At 40.7% G+C, this 20,252-nt stretch overlaps 1 protein-coding gene across 1 annotated transcript in view; it reads right to left on the bottom strand.

Moving 5' to 3' along the window:
- The window catches only part of ADAMTS5 (ADAM metallopeptidase with thrombospondin type 1 motif 5), a 58,709-nt gene that overhangs the window by 31,742 nt on the left and 6,715 nt on the right, over positions 1–20,252 (bottom strand). The window contains exon 2 of the mRNA XM_044441579.1: positions 7,639–7,771. Coding sequence (XP_044297514.1) covers positions 7,639–7,771 — 133 coding nt within the window. The remainder of the gene's footprint in view (positions 1–7,638; positions 7,772–20,252) is intronic.

The following is a 20,252-nucleotide window of genomic DNA, read 5'->3' as shown; positions in this document are numbered from 1 at the left end:
TGTTGCCACCTGATCTCAACTGAAGCCCAAACTTCCCTGCAGCCACTGCAGTGTCGCTCTCTTACTAGCATCTTTAGCACTGTCTTTTCTTTTTTCTGCCCATAGTTATGCAGAAAGACCAGCCACAATAAAGAAGATGCAGTGCATGCAATTTGCTAGCTCTGCGAAAACAGTTTGCATGTTTATGGGACTTGCCCCATGCCCCATTGCAAGTCCACTTCCTGAAACATCCCAAGCCATTGTCAAGTGACTTCTTTTCTTTGCATTTTCTACTAGCTGCCTCTGACATCGTTTAGACACGCTCTGGAAATGACAGGGTTCACCTCTTTAATAGCAGCACTTTTCTCCAGGAATGGGGAAAAGAAAGTATATTTGAGTACAAGCCAGCCCATGGCATGATTTTAAATAGGAACTGCTATGGTGCATTGATATCTGTTTTTAAAAGCTTATGCCCTGATCACATTGGCAAGTTCAAAACACAGTGCTTGGAGGAATACTTAGCAAATATTCTAGCCTGACAGAAAGGCAAACAAATGGGCTCTAGATCAAATCAAGTCAGAGCTTTCTCTAGAAGCAAAAATTACAGAGTGACATTGTCATACTTCAGGCACATCATGAGAAGGTAAGACTCAATGGACTAAACAATCATACTAGGGAAAGTTGAAAGTGGCAGAAAGAACACAAAATACAAGAGGATTGAAAATAATCTGGAATGGCCTGCAAATTATTATTATAATAATTGTGAGGAAGTGGGAGGGTCCTTATTGATCGAATGGACAAAAGGAAGCCAGTAAAAAGGCAAGACTACTTGGAGAAGACAGTTATGCTAATCAAAGGCAGAAGATTGCCAGGGGGACATGAGGTAGATTCATTCCATCAAGGAAATTACTACCTTGAAGATGTGAGCATGGATAGGGCATTTTTGGAGGGCTTTCATGCATATGGTCTCCCTAAGCTGGAAATGACTTGGTGACACATAACAACAACAAAAGCTTGCACTTCCCAAGGTCATCTGGAATTCAGTACAAGAAAGCACACGGATATTTGGGAATCATGAGTGGGCACCTGTGTTGTTCAGGCTTTACTGGAAGAATGGCTAGGAGGCTATTGGAGTTCCACAGGCAGTGTAGGAAACTTTCCCAGTGTCCAAAAGCCAAAACAGTTTCTTGAAAGCCTGCCAAGGCCTTATGGCTTGTTCAGCTTGTTAAGAGGAGATCATGGCCTTGAAGCTGCCTTCCTTAGTCATTCTGAAGATAAGGGCTGCTTTGTAGTAAGAATGAAACTGAATGTTCCTAGCAAAGGGAATGAAGCTTGGACCCATCCTGACAGGCTCTGCAATAATGGGAGAGATGGGCTGAGTAAAATCCATGGCAAGGGGTGTTATCTTTTTTTATCAGTTTGGGGTGGTGGGAGGGGAGGAGTTGATGTGTTGTACAGGTGTTACCCAGCATCTCTGGAGGCTTTGGAGCACCACAAGGCCTATTCAGGTAACTGTCAGTTCACAGAGAAGGGAAGCATAAGCTTTATTTTGCTTGTTTATTAAACATCGGCATCCACATTTAATCACTGTGGTCAATAAACTGTGCATTGTCATTGACAGAGGTGTTTTTGTCTCTTTCCAAGTATCCTCAGACCTTAGATTGGACCAGGGGGCCTTGGCTGGACAAGCCCCTCATTGTCAGAACAGCACCTTGTCCCAGCCCACAGCTTTCCACAACTTTTGGACTTTCCATCTTTCCCGGGCTGCATGGTATGATTTCAGATGGGACTCTCTCCCAGTCCTACCTGGAGATGTTGGGGATTGAATTTCATGCACAGAATGTGCTCTGCCCCTGAGCTCTGGCCATTACCTAAACCTCGTTCATTAGTAAAACACGTAGACTTTCTAATGTGCTATATTTTTACACAATGAGTTATATTATTTAAGGAAAATGTGTGACACCGATCCTTCTGAATAGTTAGTTTTTACGCTTGCCTAACAGACATGGCACTTTATTATGCATTCATATCAACTCTCCTTTCCATATATTGCCTGGTGGTGAAAGTTGCTGGTGAGTGAAAGTCACTAGCTAAAAGCCTTTGCCTGCCTCTGTGCTTTGGTGGGACAACAGAGCAACAAAGTCTCTGATGGAACTGTTGAAACAAAAATCACATTCAAATTCACTCTTAAAATTCTGCCCAGACTAGAGTGGGATCAGAAATAGACATTCCAGATGCACATTTCTGCTCTTCTTTCACTGCTCCATCAGTGTGAATAGAAGGTTATGAGTGAACCTGGAGATTCCATGCCCAAATGGCTGTGCGACATCCCTGTTCAGTCATCATCTTAATATGCAGTGAGGGAAATAAGGCAAAGAGAGAACCCACTCGCAGTCTTATGAGAGCTGGAATTCTGGGGAAAGGTGGCGCCTGACCAGGAGCAGTGCATGTTCCCATTCAATGTCTCGGGATGAATAAATTCATCAGCACCCAAAGGATACATGACAAAAATGGAGAAGTCATAATGACTCTCTGTGGAGCAAAGGCATGTTTTGATTTTTTTGTGCATTTGCATAGTACATATGATTTATGGCCTCTGACAGAATTCAAAATATTTTTGCATGGGCTTGGTGGCTCATGCTAGGTCATGAAAGGAGACTTGCATTACTGAAGCATGTGGTCAGTCTCTGTGAGCCACATGGAATGACATAAAGCTAAACAAACTAATTTGAATACTTTTCAATAGATCTGAGCTGAAATTTTAATAGATTTGACTTTTTGGCTAGTATTACGGCTTTCCAAGATAAAATAAACTTCTATAGAATGTTCAGCCGCCCTGAGAATATCTTCAGTTTTTGTTGGGCAGAGCTAATAAACATAAGGAAGCTGTCCAGATGGTTGGATAATTTACAGCCCTGCTTGTTCTTGCATACTGCAGCTGGGTGTTCTAGCAAAACAAAAATACAAACAAACAAGAAAAAACACAAAAAAGGAGGGAGGAAGCCAAATCCCTAATAAATTTATCAAGCTTCTTGAGTTTCTTATTTTATCTGTTTTTCCAGTTTCTTTTTTCTTTCTTAAATCATGCGGTACAGCTTCTGCAACTGTGTGATTGCATCTTTATGTGCTTTAAAATACAAGTTTTGCATTTTAGGGTCTCAGTTTCTGTGAACCACCAAAAGAGTTTTGGCTATTGGGCAGTACAGAAAAAAACAAAAACAACTACAGCATTTTAAGTATTTGGGGCATGATTCACTATGTACAAACTGCAACTGTTTTTAAAAACAAACAAACAAAACAAGCATTGATGGTGTTTTTGAGAAAGTTCAAAGTTTTCCGGGATTTAAGAAATTACAGTTCAAATAATATTTTTATGAATGAAAAGGAACTTTCCCCTTACCTTTACACGCAGACACAAATGTGTACACACATGTCTTGGATAGATATAAGGAAAAGATAAGTTCTATTCAGGCATGTGGGAAGCTTCTCCTGTGTGGGACGCTAACATGTAAGGAGAAAGAGAGCTTTTGCCCTCACTCCTCCTCGTGCATTTCTGTTTCCCTGTGGCGGTCTGAAGAGGAAAACCTCCCATATCTGTATCTCACACCCTTGCCAATGCTTCTCCATCACCTCTTTGCAGAAACTATGGTTGCAGGATTGCACTGATTTGCCTGCTTTTAATGGAAAAATCCATTACAGATGACAAGTGCCTTAATTTCCTTCCTGATCTTTCTTTTTGCCGGCCTGACATCTTCAGCAATGCTATGACTTGGAACAGATATAACACTTATTTATTATATTTATATCCCACTTTTTTTCTTTTCAAAATAGTTTGCATCATTCGCCTCCTTCTGTTCTGAATCTTATCTCCACAACAGCAACCCTGTGAGTTAGGTTGGGCTGATTGTCTGTGACTGGCCCAGTCATCTAGTTGCCTCCACGGCTGAGCAGAGACTAGAAACCAGGTTGCCTGAGTCCTATTAGCCTATCACTTAAAGGTTGGGCCAGTGCCAAAACAACTTAGCCAAAGCACCTTCTGCAACTCTGGAACATGTGAAATACTTTATTAAATAGTGTTCCACTGAGTACCTGCAGAGTCCATTTCCCTGGCCACTGAGTTAAGCCATGTGGCATTTGAGTTGAGGAGGCAGAAGTCCCAGTCAAAGCATACAATGCCACTGCCTCAGATGAGAATTGCACAGCACCAGAGCAGTGCTGAAGCTTTTTACTTGAACCTTGGTACTCCTCTGGAAGGGTGCATTCACAGGAACATCAGAAGAGCCACACACCAGCTGAAAGTAGGTCCCCAACTAGTCTAATTGTGCCTATTGTGACTTGCTGTGGGTCTGCAGTGCTTTGGGCAAGGCCCTTCCAATCACCTGGACCTGGCCCTTTTTAAAACTGAAGGTCCCCAGGGATTAAACATGGGGGGGGGGGGGTTTGCATGGGAACACGCTTGCATTCTACCATTGAAAAGAAATCCCTTTCCATTAGTGACCCTTGGGCTGTTTCTCAAGGTGGGGTGGCTCAGAGACACATTCTTGTTATTACATTCCCAAACATTTCCAGCCCAGAATGCCCCATTTCCTTTTGAGGGTATCATATGGCCGAAACTACATTAGTATGATACTTATAAATCCCAGGTTTAGATGTTCAGCATTTCTTTCCATTTACTTACAAGCCCATTAAACACAACATCCTTGCACCCTACCTGCTCGCTGTGTGAAAACTGAACTGGCACCACGATACTCCCAAAGCAAACTTTGCTTTGCTTTGGCACACGGTACAAGGCAGATCTGTAGCTGGCATGCTCCAAAAGTTCCCGTAGCCTGGTTATTTCCTTCCAAGAATGTAAAGAAAAAAACCAACCCCTGTTTTCCATTTTTAAATTTAGTGTTCACTCTGTAGCTAAAGGTCCTCATGGAAAACATCTTTAGCGACCGTGACTATGTTAACATGCAAGGCAAATCAAGACCTGGAATACACTGCCCACTTTGTTGGTAAACTGAGACCCTGCATCTCACTGCGGCTGTTCTGTCAGGCAAGCAACACCCAAGGTTCACTGTCCTGCATAATGACATGGGAGACCCCCAGTAAAATGAACGCTGGATTGGGAATGTTCTCCCCACTTCCTCTGATGCTGAACAGTGTGGTGTAAAATGAGGTCTGCCGTTTAAATTTACACCCAGCTGTTCTCTGTCTAAACTCTGGATGGATCATCTTCCTGATGCGAATAAGAGCTCAAATAGTTGTGGGTTCTCTGGGCACTCAAAAAAGGCAGCTGCTGTGTTTACGCAGGCTGATTGCTGAAACTGACCTGAGTTTTAGGAATCTGGGAAGAGAGCTTATACCAAATCAAACCACTCGGCCACCCATTTCAGCAATCTCTGGACAGACTACTTTCCAGGGTTGGGGGCATAGGTCTTTCCTGCCCCATCTGGAATGACTCACAACTGACTCTGTGACCCTCTATTTAAAAATGCAAGCCATTGGGACCTTTGTACACTGTTTGGAGGACATCATGAAAGAGAATTAGTATGTGTTCATTCTCTATTTTGATCCTTTATTGGATAGGGACGGACATTTGCCCTGTATTGAATTCTGTGATGTTATTGATCATCCACTGGAGCAAGCCACAAGGCTGCAGTTTAGGACAGTGTTATTGCCATCCCTGCTGTGTGCATGCAGGGGTAGAGGGGGATGCTGAGGCAAAGGCATAAGAAGTGGATGGAGTATGGGACACAGGAAAAAACTGGCCTCCTTTTCCTGAAAATCTGATGTGTTTGTGGAAGTCAATATCAGCCTTGTCTTGTGTCAAATGATGCACAAAAGTAATCCCAGTAACTGTTCCTGCCAGTCCTATTGTGCAATGATATGAGACTTCCCAATGATCTCACTTTGATTATCTGAACCTCACTGCTATCCAATTTTGTCTTGGCTGCTGGGGAGAAGGGAGAAATTCATTTGGTTTGCATTGTACTGTGAATATGGTTGATTTCACACTTTCAAACTAATAGGAGGCCTAAAACTCAAGAAATGTTTGAAATGTGCACTTTCTAAATTTTGCAATGGAGTTCTCCAGTGAAAACATGCATACAAAAACGTATATGGTCAGCAAAGGTGCACCAAAACAAGTAATGTAATGTGCCTAGGAAAGGGAATGTAAAAACGTACGCTAAGAGAATTGCTCACAACATGGTGTATTGTATGCAAAGTGGCATAAAACGCATGTATTAGCAGAAAAGCACACAAAATACTTATGGATTGTCATAGTGTTTTCCTTTTTCCTTGATGGCATCAGCCATGTCTGTCTGTCTGTCTGTCTGGCTATCTGTCTTTGGCTGCTTTCTGGCTACATGGTTGTTGGACAAGTGGCATGGTCTGGAAGAGGCAGGCTCAGGAGGGCATATGATTGCAGTCAGTGGAGGCCTAAATGGTGCTGCCAGATCCCTGGCAGCCGGGCAGTCTTGTCCCTTGTGACTGGTCGGAACTGCAGCCTGTAGGCCCCACTTCCACAGTCCAGCCTTCAGCCAATCTGCCCGGCTTGATGAATTTGCTTTGTGAAGGCCTGGCAAGGCAGGCAGGTCTCAGTGTGTCCCTCGCCTGGGCAGGCCGGGCAGTGGCTGTCTGTAGAGCGGGTGGAGTTGCTACTGCAGCTCACACATTTCCTAAATGGCACTGTTGAAGTCGTTGTGCTAGATGGGGAAGGCAGGAAATGGTATAGATGAAGTTGAAAGGAGACAGAAAGAGAAGAGAGCAAGTGGAGAAAAAATATGTTTGTAGTGTTGTTGTTTTTTTAAGAAAAGAATGAAAAAGGGTGGTTTACAAGGAAGGCATACAAGTAAGAAAAAGGTGGGAAAAATCAGCAAGAGAAAGATCTGAAGAACGCTAAAAAATGCTCAAGTTCTAGGAGCGAAGCACTTCCCAGTCTAGGCTGAGGAAATGAGTGGAGGCCCCTCCCATATAATCCTGGAACAGAAAGCGGAGGGACTCCTGCTCAACTTGAACACTTAGCTAGGGAAACTTCTGGGGAACATGCTTCACAGATCCAAGCTGTGTGATGCACAGAGGTCATGAAGAAGAAGCAAACTGAACTTAAGAATGGAAAAATAAGAAACTGAGGCAAACAAGATGGAGCAATTCATCTACCACTACTTGTTCCAAATGTTTTACCATTTTCAGTGGAACCCTATGTAAGCAGCACCTATCTTTTCATCATAATCCCTGATAACATACTCATTCTTGATTTGTTTGTTTTTCAGAATAATAAGGGAGAGCAATATACGCAATAAGCTACCAAACCCAACCTGCTAGGCATACATATGTAAAGCAAGCAACTTTCCCAGCAAGGATACTTAAATTCTCCATTGATGGGACAAGCACTTCTTGAAAGGGACATATATGGACAGTAGCAGCCTTCTGATTTCCACTCCATTTTTAAAAAGTGACACTGTCAGAAAGGAAACACCTACTGTGTACCTCCACTTGCCTTCTGATCCCCTATTAGTTAACCCCAAAGTGCATATGTACACAGCTTTAATCCCCAAGCGTATCTCTGAATCAGGGGAAAATCTGGAATTACTTGTAAAGTATTTTGGTTACTAATGCAGCTGTTACAAGTGTTGTATTTGGCAAGGGAACAAAAAAGGCACTGCATACCAATTTCGTGAGCCACTGTAAAAGCCGCATGGAGGCCGTCATCTTCAATCACTGCACAGCTGCGCTCAGGAGAGCATATGGTTCCAACGTCAGCCATTCCCAGAGTATCACATGAATGATGCCCACATAAATCCTGCCGAGGAAGGGAAGGGAAAGAAAGCATTTGAAGTTACAGTTTTGTACCCACAGGCAGTGACAGCTTGAGCTGTAGGCTCTTTGCAAAGGGCAAGACCCAGATGATGAGAATAGCCAACACAAAGATGGCACTGACAAAGTTAACAATGAGCAACACAACAAACTTCTAATCTGAGGACCTCAAAGCCCAGATTGCCAAGACAAAATGGAAACAATTGCATTGATTGGAAAGAGGTAGAGCCGCAATCAGATTAACATTCATTCATTCATTCATTCATTCATTCATTCATTCATTTATTTAGGAGACTTCTATGCTGCCCCATTCGCTGAAGCCTTGGGGCGGCTCACATCCATAAATAAACTTCCATAGAATAATATAAATTAACAGTATAAATTAAGTTGCCCTGACCAAAGAATAAAATGAATGAATACTATTAACAATTAAAATGACATTTGAATAAAAAGGTCTTCGCCTGGTGCCGAAAAACAAATAACGACGGCGCCAGGAGGACCTCTCTGGGGAGCGCATTCCAAAGATTGCGCTTGTTTCATAACTATACTTGTTTCACTATGAAAAACGCCATCATCAAAGAGTCAGTCTGACATTCCTAAGGTTGTATAGACACATGCTGGCTCTGGAAAGTTTGGCATGGGCCAGTTTCTGCATATGCTTTTCCTAGGGCAGGAGGTGACATTCCACTCTTTTTTGAATGGAGACCAACATGAGTAGTTATGATGTTCCGTAAAATGTCATTCTGGCAACGATTTGTGCTGATGTGCTTGGTAAAGCTTCCTAGGGCCTTTTCTACAACTGTTGTAGCACATCTTAATCTCTTTTCTTCTAATATGCTTAACCATGGGCCTGGGGGAGCAACCTATTTCTGCATGCATGCATGCATGCATGCTTTATGGGTCCTTACAGTTGAGATCCCAAAGCTCACTGTTTGGCCTCCTTATATGATCCATGATCAAATGTCTGCTATAACAGCCACTGAACTTGCTCCAATTCCTACTTTTTAAAACATGGTTAGAAGGTAGATACAGAGTTAAAGGAAAATGAAAAACTACTAAGACCTGAAAGTATAGCAGAGGCCGACTTCATATTATTCACTCCATATTAAGTGACTAGGGATGGAACCATACAACTATCTTTGGTGGATAAGGTTCACAGTTCCTGGAGCAACATAGGATCGGTGCAGAAGATAATTTATCACAGGGATAGGAAATACTAACTCCCTGAATATCACTGCGCAACTCCATTATCCCTGACTATTGAGAACATGAGTATTAATCAAACAACAGCTGGGGGATCACAGACTCTCCACCATGGCTTTGACACATGGAGGCCAATTTCAACCTTACACTTCTGCTTCACAGTTCTTCTTGATAGGGGCACTCAAGACTCAAACAGAGATACAGGTAATGGTAATAGCGGGCATATGAATTTAGAATAATGGTGTTGTTTGGTAGTGCTTTATTGTGTTATTGTTGCACAATAGCTGCTCCACAAATACAGGTCAGCTATTTGGAATGTATATACATATTAGCATTTTGAAGTAATCCTAGCAGACAGGTACGTTTACCCAAAATCCATTGAAACATCATATTCTAGACAATACAAATTCCTCACTGCCTGTTACAGTTTAGGATGGTGAAAATTTAGCTACGGTTGGCCAATAATAAAGTTCCAGGAGATTATTTATTTTCCCAGAGCAAGGCTGGACAACTTCTGGGGACTGGAGCACACACTGCTCCCCCAGATGCCACCAGGAACTATGCTCCTTTTGCCATGATCTTGGTGTGCAAAAAAGTATGGAAAATGTGTACCTTCTTTTCAAGCAATATTTGGGAGACTTTTGGGAACAACATTTTGCTTGCCAACAAGGCATGTGGTCCCCACATGTCTTTTCTTCAAGGAAAAGAGATTCTTTTTTTTTTTTTTTTTTTTTGGTAGTTGCTGCCACTGCAGTTTGGTTCCAAACCATCATTACTTGATGGAAATTGGAGCTGTGGGGAGACACCAGGAAGTTCAGGGTGCCACATGTCCCCATGAATTGCCCTTTCCCTAGAGCTATTTACAATAATTAATTCTAGTGTTTTTCTGTGCTAGTTGTTAATCCATTACTGATACTGGCCAGATAGTGGAAAGATGAACATCATAGTGTCAATTTTCAAAAAGTAATTGTAGAACAGTTATTATGCTTGATATAGCTTCTAGGCAGGTGCCACATTATTTATTAAACAAATTAGAAAAAAATTGGTTAAATACAATAAATTGCTGGCAAAGATTTTGGAGAACTGAAGAACACCTTTGAATAATGTTTCATGTTGGACTATTTGGTCTCCAAATATACACCCAAACCCATAACATATCTATGTGCCAGCTTCACAGACCTTTTGTCAGAGTTTGGTTTAATTAACTGAGGTTGCATAGGGATGACATTATTCCATACTTACATAGGTGGCCATCTACTTTTGCTTGTAAACATTATTTGCAAATAGAAAAAATAGAGCAAAGATAAGTTCATAAGAGGACATTCTTGTTTTACTCTGAGAGGTGTTCATGACATTGTATGTCCCTTGCATACTCTATATATAGTATATGTATAAAACGATGATTTGCAGGGATACTGCCATGGGTAGTCACAAATGGGCCCATGCTGAGATTCACATGTCATCAGGGACCCACTGACAAGAGCCTCCTGGAGTGACTTTCCCTCTTGACCATGGCAGCCTGCATGTTCACCTGCTTCCTACGCAAGGCCAGACAATGGAAGTACTGAGAAGGAGCAGCAGCAGATGCCGCTACCTACTTGCTCACCTGCTGCCAAGGAAGTAATTGATGAAAAAGAGGATGAGGAGCAACAGCAGCTAGTGGCTGGTGGTGAGAAGGTAGGCTTCTTGTGGAAGAGGGTCCTCTGAGGGTGTCTTGCACATAAGCCCTCAAAAGCCTAAGTGAGCACTGCTTATGAAGATCAATGGATCCTGATTATGCATTCTGTCTGAGCAGGGCCTTTTCTATTCATTTAAAATGGGGTATGCTCAGTGCTTGCCCTTCTAATGCATGTGCAGAACATCTCCTGCCATGCAATCAGTATGGGCCCCTAATTATTCAGTCCACTGTGCAAAGTAAACAGTGCTTGTAGGTATCCCAAACCTGCTCAAAAATGGCCTAAGATGGCAAATGTGGCACCACCTTGATTAGAAGTGGCACCTGTGAAAACAGTTCAGATACTCCCTAGGAACTTTTCCAATCACACCAGTTCTGCAGTTTATAGAATATGTGGTTAAGTAAGTGCCTTTTCAATACTGCTGTTTTCACAAGAAACCAGCCAAGAAATCTATCAGCATGATGCCTTATTTCTCCAAATCCCAGATTTCCCTGTTTCATTCAAATATTCCTTCTACTAATTTACCACTTCCATGAAAATTATATATACAAACTAACTAACTATATTATTAATATCCTGTAGTGACTTTTAGCCACATATGCTTAACCTCTTACTCATGCAGTTTTGGCAACTTTTATGCAGAGTCTTGCAGACATCCTCCTTTACTGTTTTTCTAGGAATCTACATGTATTACTACACACACATATGTTGTACTATATTCAAGATACTGAATGATTCATTAAATGGCCAGAATATTGTCCAGTTTACAAAACAGGCAATGTTTTTGTCTGGTTGAGGTCTAATGCTTAATTTGCAAAATCAACTATCCAGGGAATCCCAACCTTTTTCAGCCTGTGGCCACAATTGGAGTTTTGGGAAAGTGCTATTTATTTAGCTTCATTTATTTACTACCTTTAAGGGCATCATCATTAAAAGGTGGCAAGGTGGGGTATGGGCAGGTATGGCCACCTACACATTTGCTGCAATCACAATACTTACTATAAACACAGGAGATAAAAGGTGAGGATAAAAGGAACTTGCTTAACAACTGGAGAACAAGGTGGAGGCAGAATCTGAGCTTCAAACAACTCCACTCATCTAAGACCTGGTTTGGGAGCCAACAGAACACCCACTTCAGAGAAGGCAAGGCAATCTACTTTCCTAAATCACATCTAATAACCACCACTTAAATTAACGCACAAGCCATGCACACCCTATTTTTGCCAGGATCATCCATGCCATGAACCCTCTTTTTCTGAGGACAGTTCTCTATTTGAAGGGCTTCCAGAGGGCTACTTGTTATTTGAAGGTGAATGTTAAAGGCTTCCCTTTCCAATTTAGTAGTTAGAACAGAATTGGCAAATCATGTTGTGTGAAGCTCATCAGTGTTTCATATCATGATGAGATGTGCTGTATTTTGCCTTAAATAATGATTATTTGCAAATTCACATTTATACAGATAAAATAGCATAAGCAAATTTATGCAAATAGATGCTGACTTTCATTCTTTTGGGCAATCTGTAAGCGGCCCCTGACTCCTTCTTTTTTCTTCCTTCATGGCCTCCTGGGTGTCTCTGTGATCTCCTTTCCACACATATGCATGGTAGCGTTAGTGTAATTCATAAGCTGTTGGCAGAACTATCCTCCATGAGAAGAACTATCAGGATGTGGCATTAGCATGCTTTGAAGGCACATTCTGCGCATGCAGTGCTCCTGCATGCAAGCAACACACAGCATGCCTCAGTAGATGGAGCTAACCTAGCAGAGTGTTTCTCCTGTTCCCTTCCTTCCTGCAATAATCTGTGATGGTTATCCAAAGGAGAGCCGTGCTGGATCAGACCAAAGACCTACCTAGCCCACTGTTAGGTTGGCCCTCAGTGGCCAACCACATGCCTTCATTACTGCATTTATGCCCTGCCTTCAGCCAAAAAGGATCCCAGAACAGCTTAGAAAACCAGGAAGCACATCGGGCCCTTCCCCCGCGCATAGGATCTGCATCTAAAACACGGTACACAAAGAATAAGGGATAGGAAGTGAGGAGTGTTTATAGAATTAAAGTTTGTTTATAAAAGCCTATTTGGAGAGTTCCCTTCAGAAAACCCAGAAGTAGGACATGAGAACAATTACACTCTCTGGCTTGTATTCTGCAGCAACTGATACTGAGAGGCATACTTTCTCCAATTCTGTAGGTGACCTACAGGTGTCTTTATCCTCTTGAGCAGAGTGTTGAAGAAAAGAAGGATATTAGTGTGAATATGACTGTAATAAATAAATATGTTGTGAACATAAATGTTTTTGCATGTAAAACAGCAATGTGGGTACCCATTGGCAATTATACTTCAAATAAGATTAAAGTGGAGAATTGCATTTCCTTCTACTTCAAGTACACTTCAAGTCTGTGTGAATACTTCACAGGGTTGTTGTGTGGGGATAACGTTTTGTAGGAGAGGAGGAGAATAATGTAAGCCATTTTAAGTTTGTTGTAAGGAAAAGCAGGATATAAGTCTATTAAACAAATTACTCTTGATCAATGTACAGAACATATTGCTCAGATAGTGCACAAATGCATGGACACTGCTTTGTGTGTCTATGTCACTTTTGATTTTGATTTAGTAAAAATAAAATGATTAATTTTAAAACCACATGCATGAAAATTAAGCCAGTTGCATTCCCTCAAGTTTATCTCAAATTTCATCTTTGAAATTTATTTTTCAGTGACAGCAATATTAACTGAAGCACTAGATGATTAGTATGAGCCTACCCTTTTAAATTCCAAAACAGTGCAATGAGATTTATTCCTGCCACTTCTTGTAATATAAAACACCTCTTTGTGTATGTACAAACAATAGGGGCATCTGTTCACTATAGACTTCTTAAAAAAAAAGTACACTGAATGACCTGTTACCACATACTGCAGCTCAGAAATTCAACAAGAAATCTGAAAAAAAATGTATGATGTTATTTTGAGAACAGGCATGAGTCAATGGTGAAGCATAGATCCAGGAGATCTAAAATCAAATTATGGCTTATCTGTGGACTCAAAAGGCTAGCTTACACAGCTTTAAGATCACCTACATATAACTAATCCTACCAAAGATTTGGTATTAACCAGGATTCTAAAACAATTCCAGTTTTAAAATCCAGTTTAACAGTAAACCCTGGTTAAAATGAAATGTAATTCAGATTGATACTGATATAAGTCTTAATCACAGTTAAGGACATGGGGAGTTGGGTAAAGGGAAGTTATGTGGGAGAGAGAGAAGGTTCAAGAAGGATATGAGCCACCCATGAATATATCTTTAACAGTCTTCACTGGAAGAGCTGTGTGTGTGTGTGTGTGTGTGTGTGTGTGTGAAGGCAATTACTGTTACCTTATTTTGATACTTTATCTATAAAAGTGAAACATTTTATACCAGCTGGTCATAATAATCTTTTCAAGTTTGATACAGTTTTAAGTCAACATAGCCCATTACATCCAGGTCGCCCATGTTATTCCAAAACATCCCTAGTGCCAAATGCAATGCTTCAATTTTGGCCAGAGCAGAACTGGGAAAAATGGATGTGATAGAGAATGGGCATGTCCTCTATTACAAATCTGAATTTGACTCATGTTGAGTCAAAATGGGATGCAAATAAATGAATTCTTAAACTGGTATCTGTCCTCATGTTAAGCAATGACATCCTCTTCACACAGTATCATTTATTTTGTCTGATTTTCAGCATTCTCTTATTAACATCTTACAGCTCTCTATACTGCTTCATCAGTAATGTAACAGATATGCAATAGCAGCCATTTGAATAGAGAGCACTTTGCTATACAACCATTTTAGGTACGCTGGCGCCAAGTTTATACTCTTTTCGGCGCCAGGCCAAAACCTTTTTATTTAATCGTTACTTTAAAAATTAGCATTTTTAGTGGTTTACAGTCATTTTTTATTTGATTTATCTGTATTGGTTTATAGTAATTTTATTGTACTGTTTTATTGATTGTTTTTATGACTATTGGTTTTAATCTTGTAAGCCGTCCTGAGACGCAATAGTGAAGGACGGCATATAAATGTTTTCAATAAATACATAATAAATAAATTTTTTAAAAAGTGATTTTGACAGCTGTCTCTGTTATGCTTTCTAAGTAGATGGTTCAGGAAAAAGTCAGAAATCATGAAGCTGATTCAGACTTGGCACTGCTGATGTATTTACTCACACAGGGAAAATGGGCAGGGCCTCACAAAATCACTAATCTGACAGACAAGTTTTCGTGACACCTGGAAGCAAAAATAAGGAAAGTTTTCTTTAGAATGTTGGCATCCTTATGTGTCTGTGATAGCACATGCAAATGCAAACAGTATCAGGAGGTTCGGGAGAACTCTGACGTCTGCAGAAACAGGAACAAAAAGGGAATGTAGAAAAACACAATCAAACCCCAAACATCACCGAGCAGGTCCAGTGGTCGCAGAATGCTGATCTGATCATTGTGTTCAGATCATGGAAACTGGAGGGGAGAGAAAATTGAATGGACTGTCTTGCAAGTACCCTGGCTGATAGGATGGAACACTGCATCCCATTTTGTTGCGAGTCCCACTTGCTCTGAATCAGGATGACACCGAGTATCAGTTTCCCACTGATATTACACATTGTTTGGTGAAGTGTCTATTGTTACAGAGCACATTACACAGGCTGTGGCTCACATGGGAAATCATGCCACCTGCACATGAGTGTTAGAGATGGCAGTCCTCCGCACTCACGCTTTATACATTTACAGAGAAATGTTGTGCATGTTTTCTCAGCCATAAACCCCAGCCATTCTATTCGATGTAAGCAGAGTTTATTCTCAGGTAACTGTTGGTAAGATTGCAAGTTTAGGGAACAATCCTATGTGAGTCCTACAATGTTTAGCCTTGTCCAGCCAGCCATAGCTGGGTAAGGAATGCTGGAAGCGCCAGGTCTTCTGTTTTCCTCTCTAAACTCGCCCTGGGTTGTTTCCTTAACATCTTAGTCTTAAAAAGCGAACTTCAAACAAGGTCCTTCAGGCATTTTATTTGCCTCTAAATGTTCCATTGGACTATCTATCTACCTCTCTTTCTGACTTATATCCTACACTTTCCCACAAATAGACCAGGACAACCAACAACTTATACATTAATCTTAATAAGAAGATTATGTGCTGTGATTTGCTTCTGTGCTTTTTCTTGCAACAAAGTCCTTTCAATCTATTGTTTTATTAATATTTCCATTGTTCATGAACAAAACAAAATGGTTCAATTCCTTTCTCTAGACAGGAGCACAAGATGGAACTTTTTTACTCCAAGTCACACATTTGTATGTCTAGATTTGCTTACCTACCTTCTACTTGAACATAAGCAAAAACATATTAACATAAGGAGTGCATTGTTGGCTCAGATTGAGGCCTATCTGTTCCAACATGCTGTTCTCAAGATGCCTGTTCACAGCCCACAAGCGGGACCTGAGCCTGCCATGTTGCCCAGCAACTGCTCTATGAAGCCATACTGGCTATTATATTGGAATGAATACATAGCCATCATGACTAATAGCCCCTGAACGCCCGACTGTATGTGTAGGACTGCAGCCCTCTCCTACATGATTTTTTAAAGTCCCTTTTAAAGGATTCAAGTTGTTGTCTATCATGACATCTTCGGATAGCATATTCCATGGTTTAACTATGCACTGTAGAAACTAGTCTTCTTTTTATCTGTCATGAATATTCCACCAATTAGCTATACAAGATGAGCCTCAGTCCTAAATTATGAGATAGAAAGAACAACTGTGTTCTATCCACTTTCCTCACACCATGCATAATTTTATATACCTGTATCATGACCCATTGCTTGCCTTACTCTATGGTAAAAGCTTCACACATTTCTTCAGCCCTTCTTCATAGGTAGCTGCTTGAAAGCCCAATCAATTTGGTTGAACTTGTTTATACCTCTCCCAGGTCTACAATACCTTTTCTCAACTGCAATGATGAATACAGAGAAACCTGAATATTGAAACGCAACAGTGGTATAGTTTGTGCGGTTCAAAGGTAAGAGCACAGGTCTTGAACAGAAAACCTACTTTGGTGTGGCATGTACAGGATCAGGATTCTGTAATGTAAAATGGCAAATGTGAGCAGAAAGGCATAGAGAAGATACATCAGGTTATAATCCATAGTGTCATTCCAGGACACCAAAGTTTCTGTGCTTGCAGAAACCCAGTTTTTTAATCTGTGTTCAAGTGACATATCCAGAACATTGATTCTGCAAGGACTGATTCTGAGTCTTGCATTGATTTGCGCAAGGGGTTTTACAAGCTGTTTCATAACATGTTGTACAAACTGTACATTGCACAAGGTTCCACACACCTTGTTGTATCACAGATCATTGCTCAACTTGATTTGACTTCATTAGCCTAGGTGTTGCATGTGCTAAGCTAGTTCTCGTGGCAGTAGAGCAACCATTCACAGAACAGTGTGAACACTTGGAAAGTTTCTGTTAGCATAATGTTGAACAGAACTTAGAACTAGCAACTAATACAAGTCAGACCTTGTCTAGTGAAGTTATAATGAGTTATCATGTAGCATCAGTAATACATGCATCTAACCATCCACAGGATGAGATGCTCAGTACATGCTTGCTGAACAGCAACAGAACACTTCCTGACATATCCTGAAAGTCGTGTTGGTAGGTCAACAAATAGGCTAAGACCAGCATGCTCACAATGCTAAGGCAATAGTGAAAATAAGTCTACAATATCAATCATGCAAAATATAGCATTTGATACTAACTATAGTTTGGCTCCTAAATCATGGCCTGAAAACTCACAGAATGAAGCACTACATACTTTAGTTCACTATGCACAGTCAACAGTGTTTTCTGTGCTGTATCATCCTTTTGTTTGTCTCGTTACCCTCTTACAGACATGTTTAGATAGCCTTGGTCTGATCCAGTTGTGCTGTTGCATTTCATTGGCCAGATATTCCTGTGGGTTCAGGCAGCTAAGGATTTGCTTGTATAACAACTTGATTTTGCTGAGAGTAGGGCTGTAGGTGGATTAAAGCAGGGGTGGGCAGAAAGTAGATCTTCATATGATCTGGACTTCACTTCTCAGTATTTCTGATCATTGGCCATGCAGACAAAGGCATCTAGGAGTTGGTCCAAAACATCTGGAGATCTACCTTCTGCCAGTCCCTGGATTAAAGCATTGGGAAAGGTATGCTTATTGCTAAGGAAGTACCATCAAAAACAACTTTGTTTTTGTTTTTTGAGTTCTTTAGTGATATTTCTACAGCATCACTAAAGAACAGTTTTTATTTTTTTTATACAGCTTTTTATTGTACAATTACCCTGCCTCATTCAGGATCCATATGCTACTATCTTCCACTAATAGCCCTCCCTTATTGTTCCAACACTTCTTCCCTCTACTTTCATATATTTTCTTATTCATAGCACTAGGAGCCCTCTAGAATCATCCTGCCTTTATGGTACAACAGCCTCCTGAAGTCGATCCATAAGTGTTCTTTGTTTATTCATACATCACATCAGACAATAATGAGCACAAACCATGATTTGCAAACCCACATCAACCATGGTTTTTGAATCCTGTTTGTCCCCATTCCCAAAGCATGGTTTGACTATCCAAATGTTTATGCATAACCATAATAAAACTTCCGTAATGTCTAGTACATGGACCCATAATGAAAAGTCTTCCTTTCAGTGATGGAAAAAGGCATCAACCCCACAGTGTATTTTAAGCTCTATGACAGAGTCGTTCAGTAAGAGTGACAACACATGCAATTTCTTTAGCATAATTAGTTATAATGGACATTAAATACAAACAGCACATATAGTGATATTGCTGGCATTTGGTGCAATTACAGACTGCCCTTTGGCACACCAACAAAGGAGAGTATTTCTAGATGACTCTGCATGCTTTTTTTCTTTGGTTTAAAGAAGAAATCACCACTGCCAAAGAAAGCAAACTCAGTGGAGTTATCATTTATATGACTTAGATAATGCAATGCTTCATGTTCAGTTTCAGTATCAGTTTCACTGCGATATTAATGGAATCCCATATACAGAGTTCATGCAAATGCTGCATGGAAAGGGGAAAGGCAGTGACAAATGTGATTATTTATTTATTTTTTAAGAGCCAGACATGTTAGTTTTATCACTGAATATACCACCCAATAGCTGTACCACCCAGCTTTCAAGACTTGGCAGTTTATATCCTTTGTGAGGAATGCCTGTTTCAGTTTTCACATGACTAGGGAAAGCACAAGGGAAAAATAACCGAATTGGGCTTGGTCCAAAATGTTTGCTGTATTCTGCCTCCTGGAGCTACTGTTCCAATCAGACTCAGGTGATGACTGAAATAGATTTGGTGGACTTTACATTGCACTAACTAAATGGGCATAAATCATAGGAAGAATGGAGTTGGTTTAGACAGCTGGAGCCTACTTCTATCGTTGTGACAGGCAGTCTGGAAAACATTGCTTGAGTGAATAAGCAGTGTTAACATAGCAAATAACCAGTTTCCAGAATCACCAAATTAGTCATAGGCAGAGAGGACTGATGCTCAACAAACTGGCAAAAGTCCATGGACTTAATACCTGGGATGCCTCCAGTATGAAACCTTTACAATTCCCATTGAGGGCATGCTTTTTAAAAGGGATCTAGCTTTGAACCAATTATTTCCATCCCCCTAAACCCGTCCTATTAATTATCCCTCTTTAATGTTACAGTACATAGTTCTCTGGGAATAGGCCAGAGGACCGTGCTTTTAATGACTTTACTGGGAAGCATGTGAATAAGAGTATGAAGACAGTGGTAGGTTGCAAGAGGCTGGATGTTAAGTTTGGGATGGTGAAAAGGATGAAAAACTTTCATGGAGAAGAATGATTCAGATGCAAAAGGCAACAGAGCTCCTGCACCTTGAATACTTGTGTAGAAGAAGGCATTTCACCAGGTACATGACAAAGCACCACCTGATGAAATTGACACCTCTTTGCCACTTGACCATATTAGACAAGAAACAAGGCAGAATTCTTCTGTTCTGCTCCATTCCACTCTTCCTTGGCTCCCTTACGGTGATCTGGAGTTTTCACATTTTATTTTCCTTTTTTTTCAAACTGTGCAGTACTGTTTCTAATCTCAGGGCCTTGGGAAAGGACAGGCTATAAATCTAAAGCTCTAAATAATAACAAGCGTGTTTCTAAATTCCACAAAAAAACAACCAAATTGAATACTGTATTGCCTTCATATTTCTGTCATTACAAATGAAAAGATACTTAGGATTTACTGACTACATTCACATGTAGGTATCAAATTATGAGGTGACTTCTCTATGAACTAGAAAGATAAAAATTTATGTATACGCCATCCAAGGCATCTTGATTACAGAAAATAGAATTTCTTCTTATAACTAGTAGTCAAAATTTGGGATGCAAAAGATCTGCTTTTGAGCACAGAACCAGTCAATGTGAGCCGAGAGTTCCATTTTCCTTACATAAAGGATGGACAGTGTATAATCCTCAAGCTGTTTTGGCCACAACTCCCATAGGCCCTCACCATTGGCTCTGCTGGCCAGGTC

The sequence above is a fragment of the Varanus komodoensis genome, unplaced genomic scaffold (assembly GCF_004798865.1).
Source record: "Varanus komodoensis strain SLA01 unplaced genomic scaffold, ASM479886v1 scaffold4, whole genome shotgun sequence".
In the NCBI taxonomy this organism is placed as follows: Eukaryota; Metazoa; Chordata; class Lepidosauria; order Squamata; family Varanidae; genus Varanus; species Varanus komodoensis.
Note: the sequence above shows the minus strand (reverse complement) of the source record. Positions and strands in the feature narration are given on the sequence as shown.